This window comes from Penicillium macrosclerotiorum (genome assembly GCF_028827735.1).
Source record: "Penicillium macrosclerotiorum strain IBT 26536 chromosome Unknown utg000008l_segment0_segment0, whole genome shotgun sequence".
Taxonomy (NCBI): Eukaryota; Fungi; Ascomycota; class Eurotiomycetes; order Eurotiales; family Aspergillaceae; genus Penicillium; species Penicillium macrosclerotiorum.
The window spans coordinates 320,809-346,595 of NW_026643087.1; the positions used below are offsets into that span (position 1 = coordinate 320,809).

General features: G+C 52.3%; 10 protein-coding genes across 10 annotated transcripts; 8 read left to right on the forward strand and 2 right to left on the reverse strand.

The window, feature by feature from the left end:
• Positions 1 to 864: 864 nt before the first annotated feature.
• On the forward strand, positions 865 to 2,917 carry N7462_008309 (uncharacterized protein; the record flags this gene model as incomplete). The annotated part of the gene is made up of 4 exons (XM_057080024.1): positions 865 to 998; positions 1,066 to 1,094; positions 1,148 to 1,249; positions 1,347 to 2,917. The coding sequence occupies 4 exons, from the start codon at positions 865 to 867 to the stop codon at positions 2,915 to 2,917; spliced, it is 1,836 nt and encodes a 611-aa protein (XP_056930352.1).
• A 1,013-nt stretch (positions 2,918 to 3,930) lies between these two features.
• Positions 3,931 to 4,873, forward strand: N7462_008310 (40S ribosomal protein uS4; the record flags this gene model as incomplete). Its single annotated transcript, XM_057080025.1, has 6 exons — positions 3,931 to 3,950; positions 4,019 to 4,056; positions 4,122 to 4,140; positions 4,242 to 4,340; positions 4,409 to 4,642; positions 4,696 to 4,873. 6 exons carry the CDS (start codon positions 3,931 to 3,933, stop codon positions 4,871 to 4,873), a joined length of 588 nt encoding a protein of 195 aa, XP_056930353.1.
• Positions 4,874 to 6,715: 1,842 nt separating this feature from the next.
• N7462_008311 (kinase-like domain-containing protein) lies at positions 6,716 to 7,891 on the forward strand (the record flags this gene model as incomplete). The annotated part of the gene is made up of 2 exons (XM_057080026.1): positions 6,716 to 7,702; positions 7,763 to 7,891. 2 exons carry the CDS (start codon positions 6,716 to 6,718, stop codon positions 7,889 to 7,891), a joined length of 1,116 nt encoding a protein of 371 aa, XP_056930354.1.
• Positions 7,892 to 8,348: 457 nt separating this feature from the next.
• On the reverse strand, positions 8,349 to 9,029 carry N7462_008312 (DUF4149 domain-containing protein; the record flags this gene model as incomplete). Its single annotated transcript, XM_057080027.1, has 3 exons — positions 8,349 to 8,552; positions 8,608 to 8,895; positions 8,943 to 9,029. 3 exons carry the CDS (start codon positions 9,027 to 9,029, stop codon positions 8,349 to 8,351), a joined length of 579 nt encoding a protein of 192 aa, XP_056930355.1.
• A 2,263-nt stretch (positions 9,030 to 11,292) lies between these two features.
• Positions 11,293 to 12,034, forward strand: xanC (transcription factor xanC; the record flags this gene model as incomplete). The annotated part of the gene is made up of 2 exons (XM_057080028.1): positions 11,293 to 11,404; positions 11,478 to 12,034. 2 exons carry the CDS (start codon positions 11,293 to 11,295, stop codon positions 12,032 to 12,034), a joined length of 669 nt encoding a protein of 222 aa, XP_056930356.1.
• Positions 12,035 to 13,669: 1,635 nt separating this feature from the next.
• Positions 13,670 to 13,987, forward strand: N7462_008314 (uncharacterized protein; the record flags this gene model as incomplete). Its single annotated transcript, XM_057080029.1, has 1 exon — positions 13,670 to 13,987. One exon carries the CDS (start codon positions 13,670 to 13,672, stop codon positions 13,985 to 13,987), a length of 318 nt encoding a protein of 105 aa, XP_056930357.1.
• Positions 13,988 to 15,293: 1,306 nt separating this feature from the next.
• Positions 15,294 to 18,940, forward strand: farA (CeGAL family transcription factor; the record flags this gene model as incomplete). The annotated part of the gene is made up of 8 exons (XM_057080030.1): positions 15,294 to 15,430; positions 15,603 to 15,627; positions 15,861 to 15,878; positions 15,970 to 16,897; positions 16,973 to 17,474; positions 17,537 to 17,719; positions 17,811 to 18,812; positions 18,892 to 18,940. 8 exons carry the CDS (start codon positions 15,294 to 15,296, stop codon positions 18,938 to 18,940), a joined length of 2,844 nt encoding a protein of 947 aa, XP_056930358.1.
• Positions 18,941 to 19,732: 792 nt separating this feature from the next.
• On the forward strand, positions 19,733 to 21,006 carry N7462_008316 (uncharacterized protein; the record flags this gene model as incomplete). The annotated part of the gene is made up of 5 exons (XM_057080031.1): positions 19,733 to 19,813; positions 19,906 to 19,927; positions 20,041 to 20,109; positions 20,172 to 20,263; positions 20,335 to 21,006. The coding sequence occupies 5 exons, from the start codon at positions 19,733 to 19,735 to the stop codon at positions 21,004 to 21,006; spliced, it is 936 nt and encodes a 311-aa protein (XP_056930359.1).
• Positions 21,007 to 22,180: 1,174 nt separating this feature from the next.
• Positions 22,181 to 23,521, forward strand: N7462_008317 (tyrosinase family protein; the record flags this gene model as incomplete). Its single annotated transcript, XM_057080032.1, has 3 exons — positions 22,181 to 22,570; positions 22,644 to 22,729; positions 22,786 to 23,521. The coding sequence occupies 3 exons, from the start codon at positions 22,181 to 22,183 to the stop codon at positions 23,519 to 23,521; spliced, it is 1,212 nt and encodes a 403-aa protein (XP_056930360.1).
• A 377-nt stretch (positions 23,522 to 23,898) lies between these two features.
• Positions 23,899 to 24,873, reverse strand: N7462_008318 (uncharacterized protein; the record flags this gene model as incomplete). The annotated part of the gene is made up of 1 exon (XM_057080033.1): positions 23,899 to 24,873. One exon carries the CDS (start codon positions 24,871 to 24,873, stop codon positions 23,899 to 23,901), a length of 975 nt encoding a protein of 324 aa, XP_056930361.1.
• Between the last annotated feature and the right edge of the window lie 914 nt (positions 24,874 to 25,787).

Genomic DNA, 25,787 nt, shown 5'->3' on the forward strand with positions numbered 1-25,787 from the left:
GGCCTCATTCTCTATAGGAAGAGAAGGAAGTCCCCAAAATTGAAGAGGGCGGGAGAACGAGAGATGCAGAAAGGCCGAATCATCGCAGAAGTAGCCACTCATTTGAACTTTCATAGCCAAGATCATCAAGCAAGCTGACTGAGGTATGAATTAACGCTCAACTGAGCGTATCAAGGTTATTTTAGCGGTAGTAAGCCACTTAGCCTTCTTATGTATCGTCTTCTTTAGCCCATGGCGTCGGAACCAGCAAGGGACAGAAGTCTCTTTGCGAAATAAAACATGGTTACAGCTCATTGAGAGGTCTTCCTGCAAGATGATGAAGTCATGTACCAGCTGTTGAAAGAGGCCCTCCACAATAGTAGAGTCTATACTATAGGTCCGTTACCGTGCTCCCCCTTCCCAGACCAGTACAGACTTCATCCGTTCCCGATGGCACCATGTCTACGGCAGCAGTTCTTGATCAGCAACGAAATAACATTGCAATTTTCCTATGGGAATGAGTTGACCCCTCTGCAAGCATCTATCTTCCTCACGCTATCGACATGCGCTACATGAAAGCACGCGGCTATATAGACGGAATAGTTAGCTTTGGGCGGATCCTCAGACTTGATGACAAAGCGTCGGTAGAGGGCAGCCTGAGATTGAGCGCGCGATATATCTCCGCGAATCAGCGGCAGGAGCCTCGGCAGCCCACCTGTTGCTGTACAATACGCTTTCGAGGCGACACCGAGACGAAACTTAGCCGGAGATCAGAAGCACCACAGCGAAAGGCTAGGACAGCGCGAGGAAGAAGTGGCACTGCCTTTCAGGTCCCGCCAATTGAGGTGTCACCTCTTTGCCCTTCTCTGTTCGCGCACGTCAACGATGGACCGTCAGAGAGACGCGCTCTTGGATGATGAGTTCTTTGACGAGAACATTCCTCTTAATGGAGGAGAGTCAGCCGCGCATTCGGGGGTCGATCCCCATGCAAATTTGCCAGTCTACCGCACAATTCATCGGTGAGTGACACTGGAGAGCATGCCCCAGAGTATCACTTGCACGACTAGATAGTCTGATTTGAGGTAGCATTCGTCGAATCATCATGACCAGCATAGGCAAGCGACTTTCTGTCTGAGACCTAAGAGGCGATGCTAAGCGGGATCAAAAGATGATCCATATACGCCAGAACAGCTACGGGATCCGCAAATGAATATGTTGATTGTGAGACCCCTGGTTGATCAACTATACGATCCAGGGGATGTGTCTATCGGTAAGTCGTCACCTTTGACCAGGTTAAGCAGTTCTTCACAGATTCAGAGCCACGTGAATGGCAAGAATCAACGATCTATTGCTAATCCATGCCTCAGTTTACTGTCTTCTAGTCAATCGAACGCAATTTTTACGTGAGCAACACTATCAAGGGCATTTGCAGACTGTCAGTGTTACCCGCGCTGCCCTTTGTGAAATCATAGCTAGTCGGGTGTTTCGACGATTTGACGAGGACAATCCTGGCCAAGCAGGTCTTTTGCTACTTGCCAATATTCTGGTCGCGGGGTTCGAACCGTTCCAGAACGCACCGGAATCTATCGCAAGGACACTCCCGAACGCGCTGCAATGGCCAGTACAGAAACGTGGAGGCTACGAGCGTAAAATCACGGCTCTGGAAGTTGCCATCATATCGGAAAGCAAAATCTTGCTCAGCTCATCTTCATGTCAGAAGGTGGTCGATGCTGTTTACCGTGGAAAGATCATCTACACACCTCTTTCATTTGTCGACATCATCCCTGATCATTACAAGCATCACCCGATATCCCTATACAATCCTCGTAACGCGCCCATTCTGAATCACTACCGCCTCATAGTCCCACGGTTACGTAACATAATTGAAATATGCCAGTTCGCTCTCCTTCTGCTGCTCTACGGCCTTGCAATGGTTTACCGTGATGGGATCAACATAACCGGATATGAGGCAACCTTCTGTGCTTATGCAAGTGGGTGGTTGCTCGAGGAATTTGCAGCCATCATAGAGCATGGGTGGTATGTACACACACAAAATGTGTGGTCCTTTCTTGACATCGCATTTTTTGGTATCTACTCCATCTATCTCGCACTGCGAACGTATGCCGCCGCCGTCGGAGATGCGGATATGGCTGCTAGTGCTCTTGACATCTTATGCGTCGCAGCGCCCGTACTTCTGCCGCGACTGGCGTTCAACGTCATGCCAGATAACGTGTTCTTTATCTCGCTGAGAGCCATGATGAGGGATTTCTCTGTCCTGACATTGCTGGCCACGTGGTGTTTTGCCGGCTTCTTTCTATCCATGAAATGGCTGATTGATACTCGTTCCGAAAATGTCGTCGATTCGCCTGGCTCGGCCACTATTACAAAGTGGATGCTCTGGATTTGGTTTGGCCTTGATGGAACCGGATTTGAGCGCTCGGTCGACTTCCATGTCCTCCTCGGACCTGCTCTGATGATCGCATTTGCCTTTCTAGGTAACACGCTCTTCCTGACCGTCTTGGTATCCATGCTCACCAATACATTTGCAAAAATCGTGGACAATGCGACGGCAGAAGTCCACTTTCGTCGAGCAGTACTCACTTTTGAAGGTGTCAAAAGCGACGCCATTTTCGCCTATCGGCCGCCGCTGAATATCCTTGCGCTAGTGATTCTCTTACCTCTCAAGTTCCTCCTTTCGCCAAGATGGTTCCACAAAGTCAACATAGCAGCTGCAAGGTTTTTTAACGCCCCTTTGCTGTTGGCGATTGCTCTCTACGAGCGGCACCAGTTGTGGCGGGCCCCAAAACACGACGCCAACCGATCGTACAAACGAAGCTCACTCTTTCAGTGGACTTTCTCCGGATTCTCTCCACACGGTGACATTCAAGCTGTGTTTGATACTGAACCCCCCAAAACTGTGTGCTGCCCGGCTACCTGAGCCAGAGAGAAATCACGCTACTACCCTGGAAGGCCACGATGATGAACCTCCAAAAATTCGCTACAAAACTCCCGAAATTAGAAGTGGATTCTCTTTGCCTTCAAAAGAGGTGGGACTAGAAATGCTTGCGATCTGTGGTTCCATTTTGTCATTCACAAGATCACGTCGACTACAGTGAGGTTACGATGAAGGAGAATATCGGGAGATGATCACGCCTTTTGGAAGCAGCAGTGTGTGCAACATGCAAGTATCTCGACACCTAAACTGGGAAGGGTACAGTAACATGGAAATGTTCACACCGGGGACGCTTGAGTCCTTCTTGGGAATGCTCTAGCTTCTGACCATGCCCTGGACCTGGACAGGAAATCCGAATGTCATTCTACCAGCCATTCAAGGTTGTACCCAGCGGCTTAATAAAGTCCCAATCCTGAAGTTTTTGAACAGGCTATATAAATTTGATACAGAATTCATCATATCTCCTGCAGTCCCTTTTCAGTTGAGTAGATTGCTCAAAACAAACCAACATGAGGTTCTAGAGCAACTACGTACCTAGGACCGGCATCCATGTTTCCTGATACGATGAGGCTTTGAGTACTCGTGTCAAGGACTTTGTAGATAATCGTTCCCCGAATGAACAATGGCCTCCAAGAAAACTTGCAGTGTTCACAGGGATAACATGTGTGATGGCTCATCGATGGTAGATAGGTGAGACCAGTCCTGGGAACCCTGATGATCTTCGAGCCTCAAACCGATGGACATGTTGCTTTTTACCTGCGATGTAAGGGCATCCAATAAGATTAGCTACCGAACCCTAGCCAGTGCGAGTCTGGGCAGATGAGGACATTGGAGTAGAAAATACCGCACTCCAGCTCGTAACCGAGCCCCCTTCCCACAACAACAATTCTTACTAGAGTAACATCATTTAAATAGTCGTGTCTCCTAGCTCCAAGTTTCTTACTGAATCAATCTTATCATCCTCGACTACTGATCGTTGTGTTTGACTTGCTCTTAAAATGGGTCCTCGTCCGGTTCCGTAAGTCTTCGATACTTCCAGGAAATGCTTGCACTCTTGATATGACCTGACCTGACTCTGTACATCAGAACTGTCTGCTCGAAGACCTACCGAACTCCTCGCCGTGGTAAGTTGTCAATCATTCCTCAAATCTTAGGAACGATCAAGCCGAATCTAACATCTATATATCAGCCTATGGCGCTGCTCGATTGTGCGTCTCCTTTTCAAACCAACATGCCATTCTCCTTTGTTGGAGTGGTGCCATCGGATTTTGTTTAAATTTCTGACTTTGGAACTACGGTGATGATACAGGGATGCCGAGCTGAAACTCATCGGAGAGTACGGTTTGAAGAATAAACGCGAGGTTTGGCGTGTCCAATACACACTCTCCAAGATCCGTCGTGCTGCTCGGTTTGTAACACCCCCCTCCTCCGATTCAGAGAAAATTTTTAACTCAATAAAGAGGAATGGAATGATAGAGTTCTGCTCACTCTGGACGAAAAAGATCCGAAACGTCTGTTTGAGGGTAACGCGCTGATCCGCCGACTTGTCCGTCTCGGTGTCTTGGACGAATCTCGCATGAAACTGGATTATGTCCTTTCCCTGCGCACCGAAGACTTCCTTGACCGTCGCTTGCAGACGGTTATCTTCCGCCTGGGGCTTGCCCGATCCATTCACCACGCGCGCGTTCTGATCCGGCAGAAGCATATCCGGTGAGTTGTTCAGGCTTCCAGAGTAGACCATATGGCTTATGTCAATCATTCAGGGTCGGCAAACAACTGGTCAATGTTCCGTCTTTTCTTGTCCAGCTCGACTCGCAAAAGCACATTGATTTTACCCTCAAGTCTCCCTTGGGCGGAGGACGGCCTGGGCGCGTGGCGAGAAAGAAGGCGAAGACTATGGAGGGCCTGGATGGGGAAGGAGATGAGGAAGGAGATCAGTAGTGGAAGCTCTGTTGACCGTTTGCATTTGGAGGTGCTTGATAGACCTTCTTTTTCATAATCGAGTTCAAGCGGCAATTCCTTGTGTCCTCGACGTGTTCGAGCCTTGAGCTACTCGCAGCTTCCCCGAATAGATGGTACCAGATCATATGTACTTTCAAGAAGTTCGTCAGAGACAAGCTATTGCAAGCGACATCTCTTCGTACTTGACAAAGAAAGGATGTTTTCCAATAGTGAAATGAATAGCTCAGCAAGAAAGCATAGTTGAAATTGGTTGATGCAAAGTAGCTGAATTTCAGAAATAGGCATATTCGGAAACTTTGGACGCGGGTATGAAGCAATCGACTGCTGGGACCCCTGACTCCCAGTCTCTATCCTTCGCATTCTGCATCTTTATTAATCCCTAAAAAAACGGTCCATTTGCCTCCTCAACCCGGCTCACTTACTGACCCGGTCGACAAACATGATTCGGATGCAGACACCATTCGGATGAGCTCACCTGATTTCTGGGACGGAGCCAATGTGTTTAATTGCTCTGTTATGCCAAACAGCCTAAAAGTTACGGAATCTACTCCCGATTTAACGTATACAAACTATGCCGACTGCCAGCGCTTCAACTTTATCCACATTTTTCACCATCCAGAAACACCACCCAGAAACGACGTGCGCTCAGCTGGCAAAGGGAAAGATTGAGACGACCAGCCTCGAAACGTTGAATTGCGCTCCAATATGGGCAAACAATCTAAATATCAAAAGCTTGACTGCCTTGAAAGACATAATTAAAGCTAGGCCATCCGCTCTCACAGCACCGGAGGGGTCCGAAATACGAAAGCTATCAAAGCTGAACCAGGAGATTAATAGTGCAAAGGAATGGGCCAGAAACACTGCTGTCGCAGCCTCAGCAGAAATATGTGACGGAGACATCAGCTTACAGATCGGATGCATCTCAGGGGACACTAATCCGAATATGTGGCACCAATAAGACTATAGCACCGAGTCATCTAGATCGTACAAACAAGGTCCTGCACGCTTTTAATGGGGATTATTGGAAACCCTCACCCTGTTCAGTACCATTAAAGATTTCGGTCGATTTGTAATCTTGGTCACCCGTTTGCTGCCTGCACCGTCAGGCTTTGTGTGTAACTAACTATATGATGACTTTCGCTTTGCGGGATAGGACGCTGTCATTCTCTCCTCACAATTCCAAAAGTCTGAATTCCATTCATCCATTCAACTGCCAGATCATCAGAAATAAGATGCAAATACAGCAAACGCTCAATTAACTTTGGCATTGCTGTCGCCTTCAAGTTGTGTTGTTCAGATGAAGGTTCCTGGTAATTACGTCATATATCACGTAACCTCGAACCGAAACGGATCGCAACGAGGCATATCACTGGATCTTCGCGCATCTCTTACTTCAGGTTGCATTTATAAGTAACAGGGTACAAGAAACTTCAAAGTGCCAACAAAAAGCTTTTTAAGGATTGCCATCTAGGCAACAGGGTATGCAATAATCGAACAATGCAAGAAAGCAGTCCTCCGGATCCACATCGCCATCATGATTTTGAGAATGTCCAAATACCCACTCGCTCCACATCAACCCATCAGCATCATACGAGAAGAGAAGAGGGAAGAGAGGAAAGAGATTTTGACACCCCTCACTTCTTCAATGGGTTGACTCATGTGTTGACGGAATGGGGATGGATTTCACCCGAATCCGAGGGCCGATCTCATGCGCGACAAACGCCATCAAACCAAGAGTCTCAAGGAGCAGCAGTTGCTTCGAACTCACACACGACGCCTATTAAATCTCCAGAGTTTTTTATGACACCTTCAATACCAATAATGGGCCCCAAAAAAGAAGGAACAACGCGTCCATCCTTTGGTGAGGAATATGGCAAATTCCTCAAAGTTCTCTATTATGGTGCATCCAGCACCGTCCAACTATATGAGAAGAAGGCACCGATGATTCAACCGGCCTCACCATCCTCTGCATCTCCGTCAAGCCCTGTGATGGCCCGATTGAGGCGGGCTTCTACATCAAAAACAATCAGGGAACTCTATGCCGTGAAAGTGTTTCGCCACCCAAAATTTAATTCTCCTCAAATACCTACCTACCCGGAAGATGAGAAGCCACCGGCCTTATTGTGTCACCCAAATATTGTTGCGATCACCGACATCCTTTACAATAAACAAGCAGATCTATGCCTTGTCATGCCTTACTGTTCGGGCGGCAATCTGCACTCTTTTCTCTCCTATGGAGGGAAGCTAAGGGACGACCTCTCAATCGAGGAGGTCAACTGTCTGATAATCCAGATTCTGCGAGCAGTCGCCTTTTTGCATGAGAATAATATCGCCCACGGCGACATTCGGCCGGCGCGCATTCTCCTCACGGCTCGTGGGGCTGTGAAGCTTGGTGGGTTCGGGGAAGACGAGGACGCGGTCCGAGCCCTGGCACAATTATCTCATAATGGCAGTAGCAGCTCCGGGTTACCAGCGAAGACCAGAGTCGGCTCAGTATCGAGTATCAACAGTAGCAGTGGTTTAACTATGTGCATTCGTCAAAAAATCACAGATTCAAGCATCCCATGGCTTCCTCCAGAACGATTTGCCAATCGTCGCGGCTCTCAAACCGAAAACTTCATATGCAAAGACGTCCTCAATATTAAGGCTGCGGATGTTTGGTCCTGTGGTATTATCTACCTGGCACTCCGTTTTGGGCAGCTGCCCTGGAAAAGTGCGCAGAAATTGGATGCCAGCACATCCTTCGCGGACTACCTCCGATGTCGTTGTGAGGAAGATGGATGGGGTCGTATACAAGCCCTGGAAAGCGTAAGTCTCCCGTGGCAGTGCTGAAGGACTCGGACTCTCTGACTTGTTGCAATTTTACAGCGTTGTCGGAACGTGGTTTATGCCATGTTACATCCCGATCCTGGACTCAGAATTACCGCAGAGGAGATACTGCAATCTGAGTGGGCTCTGGGCGTTGCGATTTGTGAAGTTGGAGAGAGGGGACTATGAGCAGTGTTTATTTACTGGCTTCCTAGAGGATTATCACCTCAAGGATGCCTAGAACATGGGAGGACTGGTATGCCTCACTTGTGATTTCGATGGGCCAGAAATTGGGGACTAGCTACCCCATGTTGACAGAAAAGTGATTAGTAATATGATTGAAATAAAATTCGTGGATGAGTTAATGAGGATAATGCTCTTGCCAAAAACTCGGTATACTTTGATCGGCGCTTTATTAGGCGATCGAGTAGCAAATATAACAGAGAAAGGCAGATTCTCTGGGGTCATAGTCTTCCATTATTTCGCCCTGAAAACCCCAAAAAACGAAAAGAGAATTGCATATCCTATAGACCTAGAAGATCTAGGATAAAAGGTCTTTACAGATGAACATGGCAAGTCTTGTTTCTTCTTGGTGTCTCACCTCTTCGGCCGCTAGTCTTGTCCTGTTTGATTTCCTCACTCCTCTCTAGGTGCGCATTGAAAGACCCGAGGCCAGTGAGAAGCCGTAGCAGACGGTCGCAATGAGGCCGATGGCATTCAGGTGAATCGACATGGCGTGGTTGCGAGCAAAGTTGCGATTTGCTCGATGAGCTTTTCCATCGTCTACACTTCCTGGATTTTCTTGGCTCTCTGCAGTTTCTTCTCCAACTTCAGCATTTGTAGACTTCTCCTATGCAGTTTCGTTGATCTGGATGTCATCACTCACCAGCCAAAGCCCGTCGTACTAGAGCCGTTGTTGTTGTCCTGGGTCCAAAGACAAACCAATTCAAGGACCCAGTGACCAGAACGACGGCGAGTGACGTGATCCCCCACGGATCCTTCACCAATGAAATCAAACTATATGGAGGATAGGTCGCTGCTGTTAAAGCTGTGAGGCCGACTTGGCAACCGAAATAAACAGGGAATATACGCTTCTGCAAGACGATGAACTCGCGCATTGGGAGCGCCTGAAAGCAGATCTTGGTGTTGACAAAACTCTTCCCAGGCCAGTCAGTAGTATGCTCTTTCACCTTCTGCTGAATCCAGCGCGGGAAACGAGACAGGGAGGCTCGGGACTGACCTGGTACAGCTCTGTTCCCAGCAAAGCCCCATATGACATGAGGTGGTAGGGAAGCAGGTTTCCCACGGTACTCAAGAAGCGGTCCATCTTGTGTTCTTTGGCAATCAAAATCTGAAGAGGAAGAGGAAGATGAAGGTTACCCGGCGGGAAGGCTGACGTGGTGTCTGTCCTGGAGGGAAAGCGTGGTAAAGGGGGCTTACAAACAGGCGATGTTGCACTGGCTTGCAGTAAGGCAGGGCAGGACTGCAAGCATCAACCCCGGCTTCCTAACGGCGGTATCGGAATTTGGTTGCCTGAATGTTTTGGAGCAATCGCGGAACCGGGACCCGATTAGTTGGGCGGCCGTGAGCTTATTATGAGGAGTTGCAGATGGAGTAGATTTTGATTTGGCCGCGCCAGTTGACTGGGGCGTGCGTAATTACTTTTGGTGGCTGCTTACTGGGACTTTCTTAATTGCAGAAACAAAAGATTGTGAGTGAGTGAGTTAAGACCCTTTGACACAATTTGCAAGCAGAATATCGAAAGATTTGAACCCTCGACTACCCGATAGAGTTATGGCAAGATGGAATGGCGACAGCTTACAATGGCCAATTCGCCCTTTTCCCTCTCGCACGCCTATTTGCGGTGAACTTTCTAAGTATATCTGCTGCTCCAGCATGAATCGTTTGTGAAAACGATGTAGATCATGTCCCCAGACCCTCCTTCCCAACTTTGTATAATGACGGTTCCGGAAAGGAAACCATGAGGACGGACACCGCTTCTTCTTGCATGGCCCATTTGAGAGATAAGCCATCAACCTGCCTTTCTCGGGTGGGTAACTGGTGAAGGATATCTGGCTAGATTCAACCCTGCCGTCTTTCCTAGACTGAGATGCCAGCGGCCTCATCGGCTCAATCTCTTCCTCTTCGGATATCGTGGATGATCGATAATTCGACCATCGCCACCCTCCAAGAATCCGAGGCCCCCAAAGGTCTTTCCTGGCCTCAATGCCCTATACCCTGGATGCTGGAAACATCCGGGCCTGGATGACGCTCTCGTTGACTCCAAAACAGCCGATGCCCCAAGCGAGAAAAAGGGTTGGGAGTGGTCCAGGATCTCGGTTTGATTAAAGGCCTCCACGTGTTCCGGCGAGGGTTCATGGACAAGGTTCAGTGGATTTGGAATAGATCTCAAAGATGTTTTCTGGGAGAAGAGGCGTTAGAGACAAGTAGGACCACCTATTTCCGAGTGGCCTGCTTCCCGTACCACTCGCCCTGCTCCTTTTTGGGTGTAGGGGAGGCCCATGTCTGTGTGACATGTTGGGTTTTGGTGAAGTTTTGACTGGTGTGATGGTCAATCCCGGAGCGTATTCGGATCTCGTCATCATTGCTCGCTCACGACTTTACTACCCGAGCAAAAGGAAAAGCACAATGATTCTTTCGAAAACGCTCGTACTGTCCGAGGGGACATTCAGAGATCATTCGTTCCCGCTGCAAAGGATTCCAAGGACGATGTCCATGGAGATTTGAATGTATTTGGAAGTGCCGCTCGGGCTGTCGCTCAGAACCCACATTCCATATCACCCAGATATAGGTAGATCGATCTAGATTCCCCCCCCCCATTTCTCCTTTATTAAGGCATTCTGATGGAGCGCAGTGTTGGATGCCCTCCCACTCCAGAAGTTATAGGATATTAGAATTATTTTTGAGACCCAATTAGGACTTCCAAGGGCTAAATAGCTTTGGTAGGCTTGAAACATCATCCTGACACAAGCCTGGGAGGTTGTACAGTTCTCACCGAATATTTGCCACGCCAAGTGGCTGTAAACAGCAAAAGGTAGCTGGGTGATATTTGGACAGGGTTTTATGACAGAGTTTCTCCATGTGCTACGCCATGCCCTCGACCCGCTGGTAGCCGGGTCTTTCCAGGGTATAGATAGTCCTCCCCGAGTCGTTAAGACCCCCAACGGCGCATCAAGTGACGAGCATGCCCAGGGTACCATTTCCCCCAAAGGATTTATATGCAGAAAGAGCGGTCACGGAGCCGAGGGAGACAAAAGCGACCTGAGTCCAGGCATCGGACAGGTATAAACGTGACCCCCAAGTCCTGGCCTCAGTCCATCGACCTCTACTTCCAAGAAACGTCCTGGATGTATCCCCAAGATTTGTTGTACAACTGCGTGTCACGGTGAGATTGGAGGATTCTTCTTCGCCCTTTGATTTTTATAACTTCAAGAAGGCTGGTGTCTGGTTGCCAAAGCTGACTTTCTTTTCAATCTTTTTGGAAGCGTGAGAGCACTGACAGAAAGGGCGTGCCAGCCGATTGTTTAGGACATACACCCAGAGCCGGTATAGAACCAACGCCAGAAAGCATGAGAGTGGAGAAAGAGTCTGAATCCCCCGACAGCGAGGGCGCCTCTCATCAGAAGCAGGACCCATTAGAACGAAGACGACTTCAAAATCGGCTCTCTCAGCGAAACCATCGTAAGATGCTGTCTCTCCATTGGTTTGATCTTAAGGAATGGGGGAGAAAGATGACAAGTCTCTACGATAATAGGCCGCAAGATTCGGGATCGGATCGCAAAGCTCCAAGAACGGGTCATTGCGAATGAACTTAGAGCAGCCGCTGCTCTCAATGGATGGGATCAACCCTTTCCCACATCGCCTCTGATATCGAATCGGCGCATGGCTCAGCCAGACCCGGGGCTGGGAATGAGTGCACAGGATCCTCGTCAATTCGCTGCGGACCCTTCGCCTGCACTAGTCTCCTCCTACGGGCTCTCTATGGTGCCTTCGTGGTCCGGACACCTGCAAACGCTACCACCCCAGACCCAGATACCGGAAGAGTCGTCCTATCTCTCAACTAGAGGGACTGTCTCCGCCGAGAGCATTTGTTCGACTTCAAATCTCACGGGACCGAACTTGATGACCAGCCGCGGCTTTGAAGTCTGTTCGAGTACTCATGACGGACAGATGATCTCGCAGATGTCGAATAATGGGACGACGGCTCCATTCGAGCCTTTCACTACTGGCCTAGTCAATCAGCCCTTATATTATGTCACAACCGGTGAGTTTATCCTCCTCGTTACCCGCTATATATGGATTCTTGAATGATCTCGCAGCAGTATTTACTAATGCGTCTTCCAATCGCTCCTCTCCAGAAAACGGCTTACCTCAGATTCTTCAAACGTTGAATACTGTGGCTCCGCAATCTAAGATAATCGTCCTTGTCTCACCAGAGTGGGCGGTCGGGTCTGGTGCAGTTGCGGGAAATTCGGTCTCGTCCTCGCTGCCCCTGGGGAATCATGGCCTGGATCTGGATCCTCTTTCCTTCGAGTCTCTCAATCCTCCCAATCTCACCTATCAGAGGTCGCCCCCAATCAACCACCCGGTCTCGACCGCACCGGTTAAATCACGGGCGTGGGTTACGCTGGGGTCGTGCCTACCCGGATGTTCGTTGAATAAAATGTAAAGTGCAAATGGTGCAAATTCGTTGTCGACAAGACTGTAAGTTAGCGATGCTGGATCCTTTGGTGTTTCTTGATGGGTCTTATTGAGAGACAAGGCTGGGGGTGGGGGTTCGGATCATTCCACTTGTTTCAATAGAAAAATGGCACAGACAGAGAGCCAGAAAGAAAGTATAAGAAGAAAGTCCGCCCTGATAAAGGTGAATGGGGTGCTGGTGCGACCAAACTGTTCAGAAAAGACAAGGGAGAAGATCGGCCTCTCCTAAACGAGATTCAGTGGAATTGTGTAATTTTGTTATTTCCATTTAATTTTACTTATATTTTTATTTATTTATTTTTCTGTGTTTTTTTATACATTAAATCTGTTCCAGAATGCTATGGTTTTCGTTCGACGATGCTTGATCTAGAGCCGCGAGAAGAGGGTGACAATGCTAGCCACCTCAAAATGGACGCGTTGTGTTTTGTACCGAGTGAGCCACCTGAGCGACTCATCGCATCGTCCACGAAGTATGTCGTGCACCATCGTCTTGTTCCCCCGCCACCATGGTGCTCGGGCGCACGAAGGATCTAGGCGCTGACTCGCGACCCCACCATGGCACACTAGTGGAGTCCTGGTCTGCGATTCTGATCTCCGAGAGGGGCGATTTTCACATGGGCCATGGCAATCGTAACGGGCACACGAGCCGCGGCCGAGCCTTACTCTCCCCCCTCCCCCCACCATGACCATTTGTTTGAGAGTGGGCAGACAGAGACCATGACGTCAAATAGATGAAGAGGAGGGACTTCTCAAGCTTGACAGAATTTGGTAATTTAGTCATTTGGGTCATTAGGGTCATTGTAGTCGTTGTAGTCGTTGTATGGTTGGGTTGTAGAATTGATCCACACCCACCGACAGAGCTAAAGTCCATCGTTAATTGATACGAAAGGTCCATGGGGTCAACAGCCTCATGTGCCTCATCCTCCAAAGAGTCTAGCTCGGTGTCAGAGGGAGTTGGTCGAAGCCTCTCGCCAAGGAGTTGGAGGGGGAAGATAGTGACGGGTTGTGGATTGTCTGGGGCTTTCCCCACAAGGGCCGCATTTAGGGTTTCCGCCCCCTTGGACCTGCTTGGGCCTGCCGGAGCCAGGGGGAAATCCGGGGCTCTCGATCAGATGAGACAAAGAAGCCGAGTACAGCGCGGCTGGCCAGTGGTCCGTGGCAAGAGCACTTCGGGGGGCAAGAGAGCAGTCTCCTGGTAGCTGGTAACGGCTCACTAGTAACGGGCGGGACTCCCGTACTGCCGAGATGCCAAATGGATCGACATGGGGTTTGATGAATCTGACGCCTTCGGTTTTGAGTCTCTCTCATCTCTCGTCTGGGGGAGAAGGAGACCTCGATCCATTCGCAGCCTTCATGGTCATTTCAATTGAGGCGGTCTTAGATGGAATAGGATCTGTAGAAGGGTGCATCCCGTCCTCGCCGTTCACAAGGAATAGCGATGAGCGCGAGGACCGCGAGGACCGCGAGAGCCTGTCCGCGAGCACTACGACGCCTACGACTCGCCTACAACTCGCCTACTGGGAGGAAGTACACTGTACAACTACGACTCGTCAGGCGAAGTAGGCTAATAACGCTGCTTATCTCAGCTGGACCGGCCCGAAGAGGCAATAACTCTCCGCGCCTTCGCCGATGCTTGTGCGCTTTCCATGGTTACCAGGGACACTTGTTACAAGCTCTCTCTCTCTCGCCCTGTTGCGCTCTCTCCACTTTCACTGGGCTGGTCTCTGATCTTTCCACGTTGCCCCTCCCTCTTCCCCCCCCTGATCGGATCCGTGGCGTATCCCCAGCGGCAGTCCCGGGTGTGCCACTGCCTCCCCCGGTGGCCCTAGCTTGGAGGCTCGTCCGGGATGATTCCTTAGTTCCCACCGTGCTGAATTTGGTGGATTTTTCCCCCTCTCGTCTCTTTCTACTGTGCAGTCCTTCCGTATCGAGCTGCCTGGTTTTCAGTGCCAGGAGTGTCTCCCCATTTCTGGGCTGGTGATTGTGAATCGCGAAGTGTATGTTTATTGAGGTGGAGAGGTGAGACAATAAAAAGAAAAAAAAAAGAAGATGCACTCGAAGATAGGCATTGGAGTAGATGGCAGAATAGCGTGATATAAGACTCTATCGAACTGAGAACGGGTGGTGCGGTGTTGCGGCCGGGGTCACTTCGTCGTGACCAGTCAGCGCAGGCGGGATTCGCCTGATTCATCCCGACCCCGTCGACCCTCTTTGCCCCGGTTTCAGACCTCCGGGAGATGCGACGCCCCCGAGAAAATTGAGGAGAATATTTTCCGCGAGGCGCACCTCGAAATTATCGTGGGGTCATTGGTACGATCCGCAAGACGAGAACCAGTCCAGAGGAGAGGAGGAGTACAGGAGGAGGAGGAGCAGGAGGAGTAGTAGTAGTCAGTCACCGTCGAGAGCACCGATCGCCCACGGCGGAACGGGGCTATTGCCACCGCCCGTCTCCCCCCAGATTCGATGCCAACACGTTCAAGTCGCAGTGGCTTTCTCTGCTTCTCTGCTTCGTTCCAGTCCTCCAGTTCGTGCTCGAACGTTTTCTTTCTCCCGGGATTTTTTCTTCGGCGCCCCCGGATTCTCGCGCCTGCGCCTGCTCTTCCCCAGACTCCTCCGTGCCTTGTCCACGAGGGCTCCACACGACCCTTTCGTCCCCTCCTTTCCATCTCCACGCCCTCTGCTCCTCGACTTCCACGAACCCTCTATCCTCCTCCTCCCCCCACCTCTCCCTCCCCCTTCAAAACTATCCTTCAATCCTGGCATTCGTTTTTCCTATCTCCTCTCCTCCTCGCTCTCGTCTCTCCTCCCCAACCCGGACTCCGACCTTGCGCCCTCCCGTGTTCTCTCGTGAGGGATCGCGTAGGCCACCATGAGTACCACGATCGAATCCCAGACCGAACCGACCGCCAACCATCCCAGTCCGGCCCCCAGCGCCGCCGGCTCGACAGGAACCTCCGGCATCACAGTGCGCAACGGCCCAGGGGGCCAACCGTTAAGCTTCAGAAGGTGAGTCCCTCGTTTCGGACGATACGATGACAATGGGCGGAATCCCAGGAGAGGGGAACGTGCAACAGGGTTTTCACCACAGCGCACCCTCGAGCAGACCCCTGGAGAAAATTCGAAAGCTCAGGCACCTCATGGAGGATGAAGGCTGACTTGGATCTTCTTGCGGTTACAGACAACGTGCCTCTCGCGCGTGCGAGGTACGTCCTTTTTGTTTCGGGGCGGGAGACGCGATCTGGTGCGGGCGCTGGCGACAAAGAAGCCGAGGCTGGTGGTGTGCCTCGGTCCCCCCTGCTTATCGCGATGCGGCCTCGCACCACACCACCACCGCCATCGCGGCTGCTCCCCCAACGACTCTTGATGTCGCAGATATTTCCAGTGTAGAATTTGACTTGATCCGATTGCTAACCATCTTCTTTTGTATTCGCCACAGACTTGTCATGCACGGAAGGTGAGTGCTTTTGGTCCTCTCCCTCTTGGGCCCCCGCCCGGTCGCTCCTCGGGAAGCATCTCGTCCCGCTAACCGTCACCATTCATGATAGGTTCGCTGCGATGCCGCCAGTCTAGGTGTGCCCTGCACCAACTGCGTCGCCTTCTCCATCGAATGCAAAATCCCCACCCCCAAACGCAAGAAGAACTCCAGCAAGGGCAAAGACGACGGTCAGTACGCCGATAGCCCGCCTCACACAGCCTCCTCGCTTGTCGACGCTGCCGTCGCTCATTTTCGTCCGTCCAATACCGAGGACTCGGGCGAGCTCACTTCGTCCGAGAAACGGACACGCGAGTCCGACTCGGATGATAAGGAAGATGCCTCGTTTGGATACCGCAAGAACCGGATGGGCGTGGACGGCATGCCCGCCACCGAGTTGACCGAGTCGGAGGCTTCCCACCAGGCGTCCGGCGACAATGTCTACGCCCAGTTCATGAAGCCCAAGTTCGCCCGCGCCCCAATCAAAGAGGCCGGCCGGGTGGCCTACCTTGGTGAATCGTCCAATCTCTCGCTCCTCGTCCAGGATCGCCATGGCACCAGCGACGTTGTGCATTACCCCCTCCCACCCAACATCCGGGGGTCTCGAGCCCGCTTGACCGACCTTGACAACCTGGAAATCGACATCTTGCACCAGCGGGGTGCGTTCTTACTGCCCCCGAAGCCCCTATGCGACGAACTCGTCGATGCCTACTTCAAATGGGTGGCACCCGTTGTCCCCATCATCAACCGGAGCCGCTTCATGCGTCACTATCGCGACCCGAAGAATCCCCCCTCATTGCTGTTGCTGCAAGCCATACTCCTGGCTGGTTCCAGGGTTTGCACTAACCCCCAACTGATGGATGCCAATGGCTCGACGACCCCGGCCGCGATGACCTTCTACAAGCGGGCCAAGGCGCTCTACGACGCTAACTACGAGGATGACCGGGTCACCATCGTACAAGCGTTGGTCCTTCTAGGCTGGTACTGGGAAGGCCCAGAGGGTGAGTGATCTTGGCATTCTGCAAATCTCGGCCGGTTATTTTTTTTGGAACTTGTGTCTCTAACTCGATCTATAGACGTGACGAAAAATGTATTTTACTGGACTCGTGTGGCGATGGTGGTCGCTCAGGGCTCTGGTATGCACCGCAGCGTGGAAACCTCACAGCTCAGCAAACCAGACAAGAGGCTGTGGAAGCGGATCTGGTGGACTCTGTTCACTCGGGACCGCTCGGTCGCTGTCGCCCTGGGACGCCCAATCGGCATCAACACAGATGATTCCGATGTTGAGATGGTGACCGAAGACGACTTTATTGAGGATGAACTCGATGCTCCCGCCGAATATCCCCCGGACCCAGTACATGTGCAATTCTTCCTGCAATACGTGAAGCTTTGCGAAATCATGGGACTGGTTCTATCGCAGCAATACTCCGTGGCGTCCAAATCTCGGCGCATGAATGCCATGGACCTAACCCATTCAGATATGGCGTTGGCGGATTGGCTGCAGAACTGCCCCAAGGAAGTCTGCTGGCAACGGTCTCGGCACCACTTTTGGGCCGCTCTTCTGCACTCCAACTACTAGTAGGCTTTTCTAGCAGATCTTGGTGTTTCCTGCGTGACGAAGTGACTAACCGATATCCTAGCACCACTCTTTGTCTTCTTCACCGAGCCCATATGCCTCCGGCCTCCTCAGCGCCTAACAGCTACCGGGTTGAAGAGATGGCGTACCCGTCCCGGACCATTGCTTTCCAGGCGGCGGGCATGATGACTTCGATCATCGAGAACTTGCAGACCCACAACGAAATCCGCTATACTCCTGCGTTCATGTATGTAGATCTCACTTACCGCCCCCTCCTACCTAGCCTCACTGCCTATTGTTTCGCTTGTGGTTCCATGCTGACTCGCATCCCTGTGCAGTGTATACAGCTTGTTCTCAGCTTTGATCATGCACGTCTACCAAATGCGGTCCTCAGTCCCTTCGATTGTGGCAACATGCCAGGAAAGAATCAACGTCTGCATGGGCGCCTTGAAGGATGTTTCCAAGGTTTGGTTGGTGGCCAAGATGGTTCACACTCTGTTTGAATCCATCCTGGGCAACAAGGTACTGGAAGAGCGACTCCAGAAGGCCGCTGGTCGGCGACACCAGCGGCGACCACACGATAGCACATCCGCCCAGTCCAAGAAACCCGATCCCCCGAAGCGCAAATTCGATGACATGGATCTCGGATTGCCCAATGGCGGACCCACACCCCCCGTCTCATACGAACGCTCGCGACCACAGACCCCGGCCGTCACGCCCTCTCGTGAGCTGAATCAGCCCCTGGGCCATGCGTCGCCCAATGCCCACCGGGGCCCACTCGACCCGATTTCTGGCCCTGCCAACTCGCGGGGCAACACTCGACCCACCACCCCGTTTAATGCCCAGTTTTCCTTGCCTGCCACGCCTCCCGATTTCTTCCTCGTCACTCGTACCTCGCCCAATCTCTCTCCCTCACTCTGGGAAAACTTCCAGCCGGATCAATTGTTCCCAGACGGCACGGCGATCTTCCCTGAACTGACCTCGCCGCCGCCCCCGGCCACTGTAGACCCCCAGTTGCAGATTCCATCACAGTTGCAAGCTCCCGGCTTGGGGCAGCGACCCATGATGGGCAATCCCTCTCAACCGGTGCCCGGTCGTAGCCTGTCCGTGTCGCAGGGTAGCCCGCAGATGATGTCTGGGGTTCCTGGCGGCATGGGCATGCAGACCTCGCCGCAAGCCAATCAACAGATGTTCGCCATGGAGGGACAGCCGTGGCCGATGCAGGGGTTGGAGGGCACCTTAAGCGGTGGAGCGTTGGACGCCGCCAGCCAGGATGATAACTGGAGCAGCAGCTCGCGCAGTGGACCGACGGCGCCAACCACCTTGAACGTGGAAGATTGGTATGTCCCTCTCGCCCCAGCTAAAGGAAACAGACTGAACAACCGAGACGATCAACTGGCTAACCATACTTCCTCACAGGTTCCAATTCTTCGGTATCAATGGTGGATTTGGAGATTTGGCGGCCTAATAGTGGCAAAATGTCTTCCTCCGCTGAGAGCTTTACGCCCCTATCGTAATGTAATGCCTGTGTTCGCTTGGTGTATATTGTATCTGTGCTGCGTCGCTTCTGGTTACTCTTTTGGGGCTTCTGTTCGTCTTTGTCCGCTTCTTCTGGTTTTTTGGTTGGCCGGCGTTGGATACGGCCCTGCTACGGATTGCCAGGCCTTCCCGGCGTGTTCGTTGAGGGCTGTTTCTTTTTCTGTTTCATCTCTCTTCTGGGCAGGCCTTGATGGTCGGCTCATGACCGAGGGTAAAAAAGGGAGTCCTCGTGGTTGCAAGTTTTCATCGTGTGACAGATGTACAGTAGTGGACTGTCGAGATATTGAAACTAGCCTGAGTAAAAAATACTATGTTCTATATACTACACTAGTTTTGATGACTTTTTCTGTACCTGCTTTACCATCATAGCTTTCGCACATCTCTGCTGTTTCACTGGGGTCTATAAGCCGTTACTTATTGATCCTGCCTCTGATCTTAACTTATTTCACCTGAATACCATTCAATAGGCCCCAGGACAGTATGTCTCTTGACATGGCGTCTCTGGCTGAACCGGTCCGCCATTGGCCCGTGCGGCCCCACGCGATCGGCGAGTTCACCGGCGAGTGGCTTTCGGTTCCTCGGACAGTCGGGGTGTACGAAGGCCAGCCCTTCTTCTCTCGTTCCCTCCCTCTCCCTCCCTCCCTCTCTCTCTTTCTTCTGCTGGCAGACCCGATTGCTCCCCTTTTGGCCCCCTTTGTATAGTCCCGTTTCATTCTCCGTGATGGCCGCGTCCGAACTTACGGCGCCCCGCTACTTGACTGGTGATCAGGCCGGCCTGCGCGAGTTCTTGGACAAGTTTGATGTACGTCGCCTCGGGGTTCTCATGGATTGAAAGTGCTCTCGGAGTGTACATTCACCATTCAAGTGACTGACCGTATGCCTGTGCCTCCCTAGGTCTTTCTCTTCGACTGCGATGGTGGGTTCCCCGCGCATCGTTCGCCCGCTCCTCCCGCTGCCCCCCGCATCCCCGAATAAAGTCCTCCTCGCGGCGCATCACGACTGACTGAGATCTTACTATTTATACGGCAGGCGTTCTCTGGTCCGGTGATCATTGCTTCCCGGGCACCGTTGAGACCCTTGAATTGCTTCGCAAAAACGGTGCGCAAGATCCCCGCCCAGCGTCCCCAGTAGCCCGATAACCCTAACACCCGAGGTTTCAGGCAAACAAGTGGTTTTCGTGACCAACAACAGCACCAAGTCGCGCGCCGACTACCGCAAGAAGCTTGAGGGTCTCGGAATCCCTAGTACAGTGGTGAGGCGTTTCCCTCCCCCTTCGCAATCTCCCCAAATCAAATCACGCAATTGACTCACCTCTCCCCACAGGAAGAGATCTTCTCGTCCTCCTACAGCGCCTCGATCTACATCTCGCGCATTCTGCAGCTCCCTACCGACAAGCGCAAGGTCTTCGTGATCGGTGAGACCGGCATTGAGCAGGAACTGCGCTCCGAGAACGTGCCGTTCATCGGCGGCACCGACCCAGCCTACCGACGCGATATCGAGCCGGCGGACTATGCGCGAGTGGCGGCGGGCGACCCGGCCCTTCTTGACCCCGAGGTTGGCGTGGTGCTGGTGGGACTGGACTTCCACGTGAACTACCTGAAGCTGGCGCTGGCGTTCCACTACGTCAAGCGCGGGGCTGTATTCCTGGCGACGAACATCGACTCAACGCTGCCGAACTCGGGCACGCTGTTCCCCGGCGCAGGCTCAATGAGCGCACCGCTGATCATGATGCTGGGCCGGGATCCTGTGGCACTGGGCAAGCCAAATCAGGCGATGATGGACGCGATCGAGGGCAAATTCCAGTTCGATCGGCAACGGACGTGTATGGTAGGGGACCGGGCAAATACCGATATTCGGTTTGGCCTGGAGGGCAAGTTGGGGGGCACGCTGGGCGTGTTGACTGGGGTGAGCTCGAAGGAGGACTTTGTGGATGGGCCGGTGCGTCCGTCGGCGTATTTGGATCGATTGTCGGATTTACTGGCTGTGGAACCGTGACGAAACCCAGAGCGCTAGAGCCGAGCTGGTTCGAGAAATTTACGAGAAAGACACGAAGTAGAGCAAGATTGGGCCACGGGCTGATATACAGAAAGTGGATGACAGGACAGCATCTGCACAACTACACCATTGATAGAGATATGAATACACTCGGATTCTTCTTACTAGGTGTTCGACGTACGTATGTATAAAATCCTTCGAGCGGGCTTATTTGAGAGTATTTTGTTGTGTTCTGGTTTTTTCTCTCTTTTTTTTTTTCCTTCTTCCACCTCTAGAAGATCAACCTGGCCGTATCCCGAACGTATGGCAGCGCAGTCGCCAAAGGGTTTCACTTCATCATGCAACACACCACACCATACTTCAACCGACGTCGGGCCGGCCATATGAGAAGAAAATTTTCTTTTGTCAGACAGAACCTCCCAGCCCACTGGGGCGACTCGACCTAGCTATTCTTCATGGATCGACTAAACGAGAGCTGGGCGTACGATCGGTGGGCCCGTCAGCATCCAAGGCGCGTGCGGGATATCTGAGTCACGGAAACGAATGAATTTGATCGATTCGGCCCCCTCAACCTCAAACAATCTGAGGTAAACGGGGTTCTGACATGCTTTTCCAGCCAGATGGACCCTACGAAATTGTGACCGGGGGAACATGCAGAGATACGACCCAAGCCGCCAAACTCTCGGCCCACCCATTCGGGTCCATGGACCGAGTCACATCCGGGCTCTCTAAGCTTCTTCGGCGACACATTCGAAGCCAAGCCAACCCTCTGGTCCTGCAGGCTACTGCAGGGGAAGCCGGTCTCGCTTGACTCGACGCCCAATCAGGCCGATTCAAGTCCGGTCATAGATGCACCAGACCCATCTTGTTGCATCTCGTTCCCTATCAAGTGTTCGAGCTAAGCTCACCCACGAGGCTCCCTGGTTTCACGGTCTAATGTGAGATGCAGGTATCATTTGATCCCATTATTCGGTGGGGCCAATCGGTGATATCGTCGCGGGTGATACGGTATACGAGCGGGTTTCAGCTGGAGGCGGACGGGCGATTCGGACGAGGACACGGTCCGATATACTTTCGTGCTCGATAGGTTCGAGGCATCGGGCTACTTAAACCCGCAGGAAAAGATCCTGCCAGACTACGCAAGCAATCCCCGAGACCCACATTCACCGTCGTCATGGATCTCTATCTATTCGGGATTCTCTTCTTGCTGGCTGTGCGGGCGTGCGCGATGCCTGCGGCGGTGACCGACTCGACTGCATTCAATGCGGCGAGTCCTCGTGAACGACTTGAGCGACTGGCCCAGTTCGCCCTCGACACGACACTAAGAGGACTTGGCCACAACTCTACGACGTTCCACGGCAAGAAGTGTACACGCCGCAACTTGCGGATTCGGCGGGACTGGAGAGCGTTCTCACGGTCTCAGAAGAAGGCCTATATCAGGTCCATTCTGTGCCTGCAGGCACTTCCGCCACGGACGCCGTCACATCTCGCGGCTGGGGCGAAGACACGATATGATGATTTCGTGGCGACGCATATCAACCAGACCTGGCATATCCATCGCACGGTAAGCCCGTGACCCCCGGCCCTCGAGCAATTGTCTGCCTGAGCATTCATCCACTTACGTCTGTTCGTCCCAGGGCACCTTTCTAGCATGGCACCGGTACTTCATCTATGAATTCGAGCAGACTCTCCGCCATGAATGTGGCTATACTGGTGATCTTCCGTACGAGCTATTCTTTCTCTCTCTATCAGAGCCCGGCTAATATTCCCTGTGTAAAGATACTGGAACTGGCCAGCGGATATCAATTCAATGGAACGGTCCCCATTCTTCGACGGCAGCGACACATCGCTCTCCGGCAACGGCGAGTACATCCCAGACCAGCCGGATCTCGAGATCCCCATGGGCGAGACGGACATCCCTCCTCTTATTCTCCCGCCCGGCACAGGCGGGGGATGCGTCACCAGCGGCCCCTTCGTCAATTACACCGTCAACATGGGCCCGTCGTTCCTCTACGTGCCCGGGGGCAATGTCTCACGCATGTCGAACCCACTCGACTACAACCCGCGCTGCATGAAACGCGACCTGACGACCTCAATCCTCCGCGACAATACCAACTACGCGCGCCTGGTCGATCTGCTTCTCACCAATGGTGACGTGTGGGATTTCGAGACGAACGTACAGGGCGCCCCGGGCAGCGGCCAGCTGGGCGTGCACGGCGGTGGCCACCTCGCAATCGGCGGCGACCCGGGTCGGGACGCGGACGCCAATCCAGGGGACCCGGGGTTCTGGCCGCACCATGGGATGATCGATCGGCTCTGGTGGATCTGGCAGAGCATGGACCCGGCAGCGCGGCAGGATGCCATCTCCGGCACGGATACGTTCTTGAATAATCCCGCGTCGCCGAATACCACGCTCGACACGCGGGTGAATGTTGGGTATGTGAAACCGGGGTCGATTGCCATGCGGGAGTTAATGAGTACCACGGCTGGTCCGTTTTGCTATGTATACCTGTGAGGTGTGGAGATGGTATGGGGGCTGCTAATGAACAGGGATCGATGGGTCTTTGTGGTTTTGCTGGGATTTGATTTCGACTGGTACCCGGGGCGGGGGTTGTAGTAATAATGTGGAATGAAGCAAAAACCTGTATTACGTAGACGTTGTGTTGTGTTGTATTAGCAATAGTGATGATATATCGATTTCGAGTTTTCTCGCTTGGAATTTTTATTGCATCGTCTAGACATGCAGTATGAGCAGTAGAGAAAATTGGAAATGGGGAAATAAGCAAGACAGGCGGCTTTTCAGGGACAAAAAAAAGGACATGCTCCATTCACACATTCTGTTGATGGATTCAATCGGAAAACCTATAACCAATAACTCCAAATTTCACATTATTATATACCCGAAGATGTACAACTCGACCGCTGTGATCGTTCCCAAAACCATGGTGGGCTATATTGTCGGTGGAAGTTACGTCGATAGTTTGTCTGCGTCGGTTGCTCCTGCGATGAGGGGAACGAGTCGATCTCACGCATGCTAGATGGCATCTCACTTGACGGCAGCTCGCTGGAGGGTAGCTCCTGGCCATTGTAGGATCCTCGGGCGATGGCGACGAGTTTCCCGAGGATAGCATATTCTAGCTTGAGCTTGATACTGTATGCCACAGGTTTAAACATAACCTGGACGGCGTAGTATCCCACATACTCAATCACGACAACGGCGATATCGAGGACCAGGATAATTATGTTGATGAGGAGGAGCTGATTCAAGATACCATGTGGCCGACCTTGGGGTCGCAGCTTCAACAGCTTGACCGTCTCCCACACGTAGATCCCCGAGATCACGAGTTCCTGGATACAGAATCCGACCAGCTGAATCCGTTCCATGATGTCGTATCCCTGTGACCAATTGCTGAAGGGTTCTGCTGTGGTGCCGTAGAGAAGCACGATCGTAGGGGTATGGAAGAGCACCGCGTCGATAATGATCATCCACAGGACGCCCCAGAGCACCTTAGTATTTTGCAGCACCAAATGCAGGCGCGACCACAGAACCACCGACTGCCCCGTCACCATGGTCACCCAGCTGAAGACGATGAGCGTGACGCACACCCAAGGGGTAACACCCGTGGGAAAGAAGAGCAAGACATAGCCCAGGCAGTGTGGCACAATGCTGGCGGATGCGATAAGGAGACTCCAGAAGTAGCAGCCGTGGTGGCGCTTGAATGAGACGAAGCACAAGATGATGAGTTCGATGGCATTGTACCAGGCGATGGCTGCAAACGCGGCGAAGATATAGGTGCGTACTTGGTCCCCGGTTGAGTACCGGTGTATCAGCGAGTCCGCGATATCGGAGGCGCTGCGCGGTGACATGGATCGATGAGGCACATTTCTCAAAGAAACCAGAGAGAGGGAATAAAACAAAGCCTGGTGACAAGGGAGAAGGGGGAGAAGGTTCCAAAACAAAAAAGATCTGCCCTTGCGCGGGATTGCGGTCGCCCACTGCCGATTAAGGTTTATGTTTTCACGCTGCGCCGGGGATGCATAGTCGGACTCGAGCCCCCCTTTTTCCGATTTCTAACGCGAGAACGAGATGTCGGATCTTCAAAGGACCAGAGCGCGAGGGGGAGGTCTTTTGTGTTAGGATGAGGAAGGACGGAGGCAATTGATGCGGGCGGACGAGGAGAGACTCGGAAATCCGTTCACATCTCCCCGCCGGCATGACAGCTCCTCCTGCTCCTTTGAGGAGAGCGTTCCATGGGTGCCACACGGTCGATGCGACAGCACAGGGTGTGGTAGGATGATCGGATGGTCGGACAATAGAATGACTAAATTATGGGTCCTTCTTCTTGTCCCCGCCAAGAACCCGACCTCCTGGGTCCGCCAAAACTCGGGGGTGGGAAGAAAGCGCGCGGGTGCGGCATCGACTATTGAAAGGTTGATTGACCGATTCCAGTGTCTTCATCTCATAGGAGTAGTGATCACGATATGTCTTCCAGTGGTTCTGTATACTGGGCTCGTCTATACCTAATGGGAGCGGCCGGAAGTATTCATCCGACCCAGGGACAAATTGTGTCTCATAACGGCGTGCCTCACAGCACTCCCAGGCCACTGGATCCAGCCGCTTTATCATATATCTCACGTAGAATAATCTTTTTTCGTCGTTTGACCTGAGAAATGCATCGGTGTCGGTAATATCTTCCAAGCGCCTAGCACTTGTCAAGGTCTGATCAATATCCTGGTTTCTCCGTATGACTACATCAATCTCCTGGATCAGTCGACTTGGA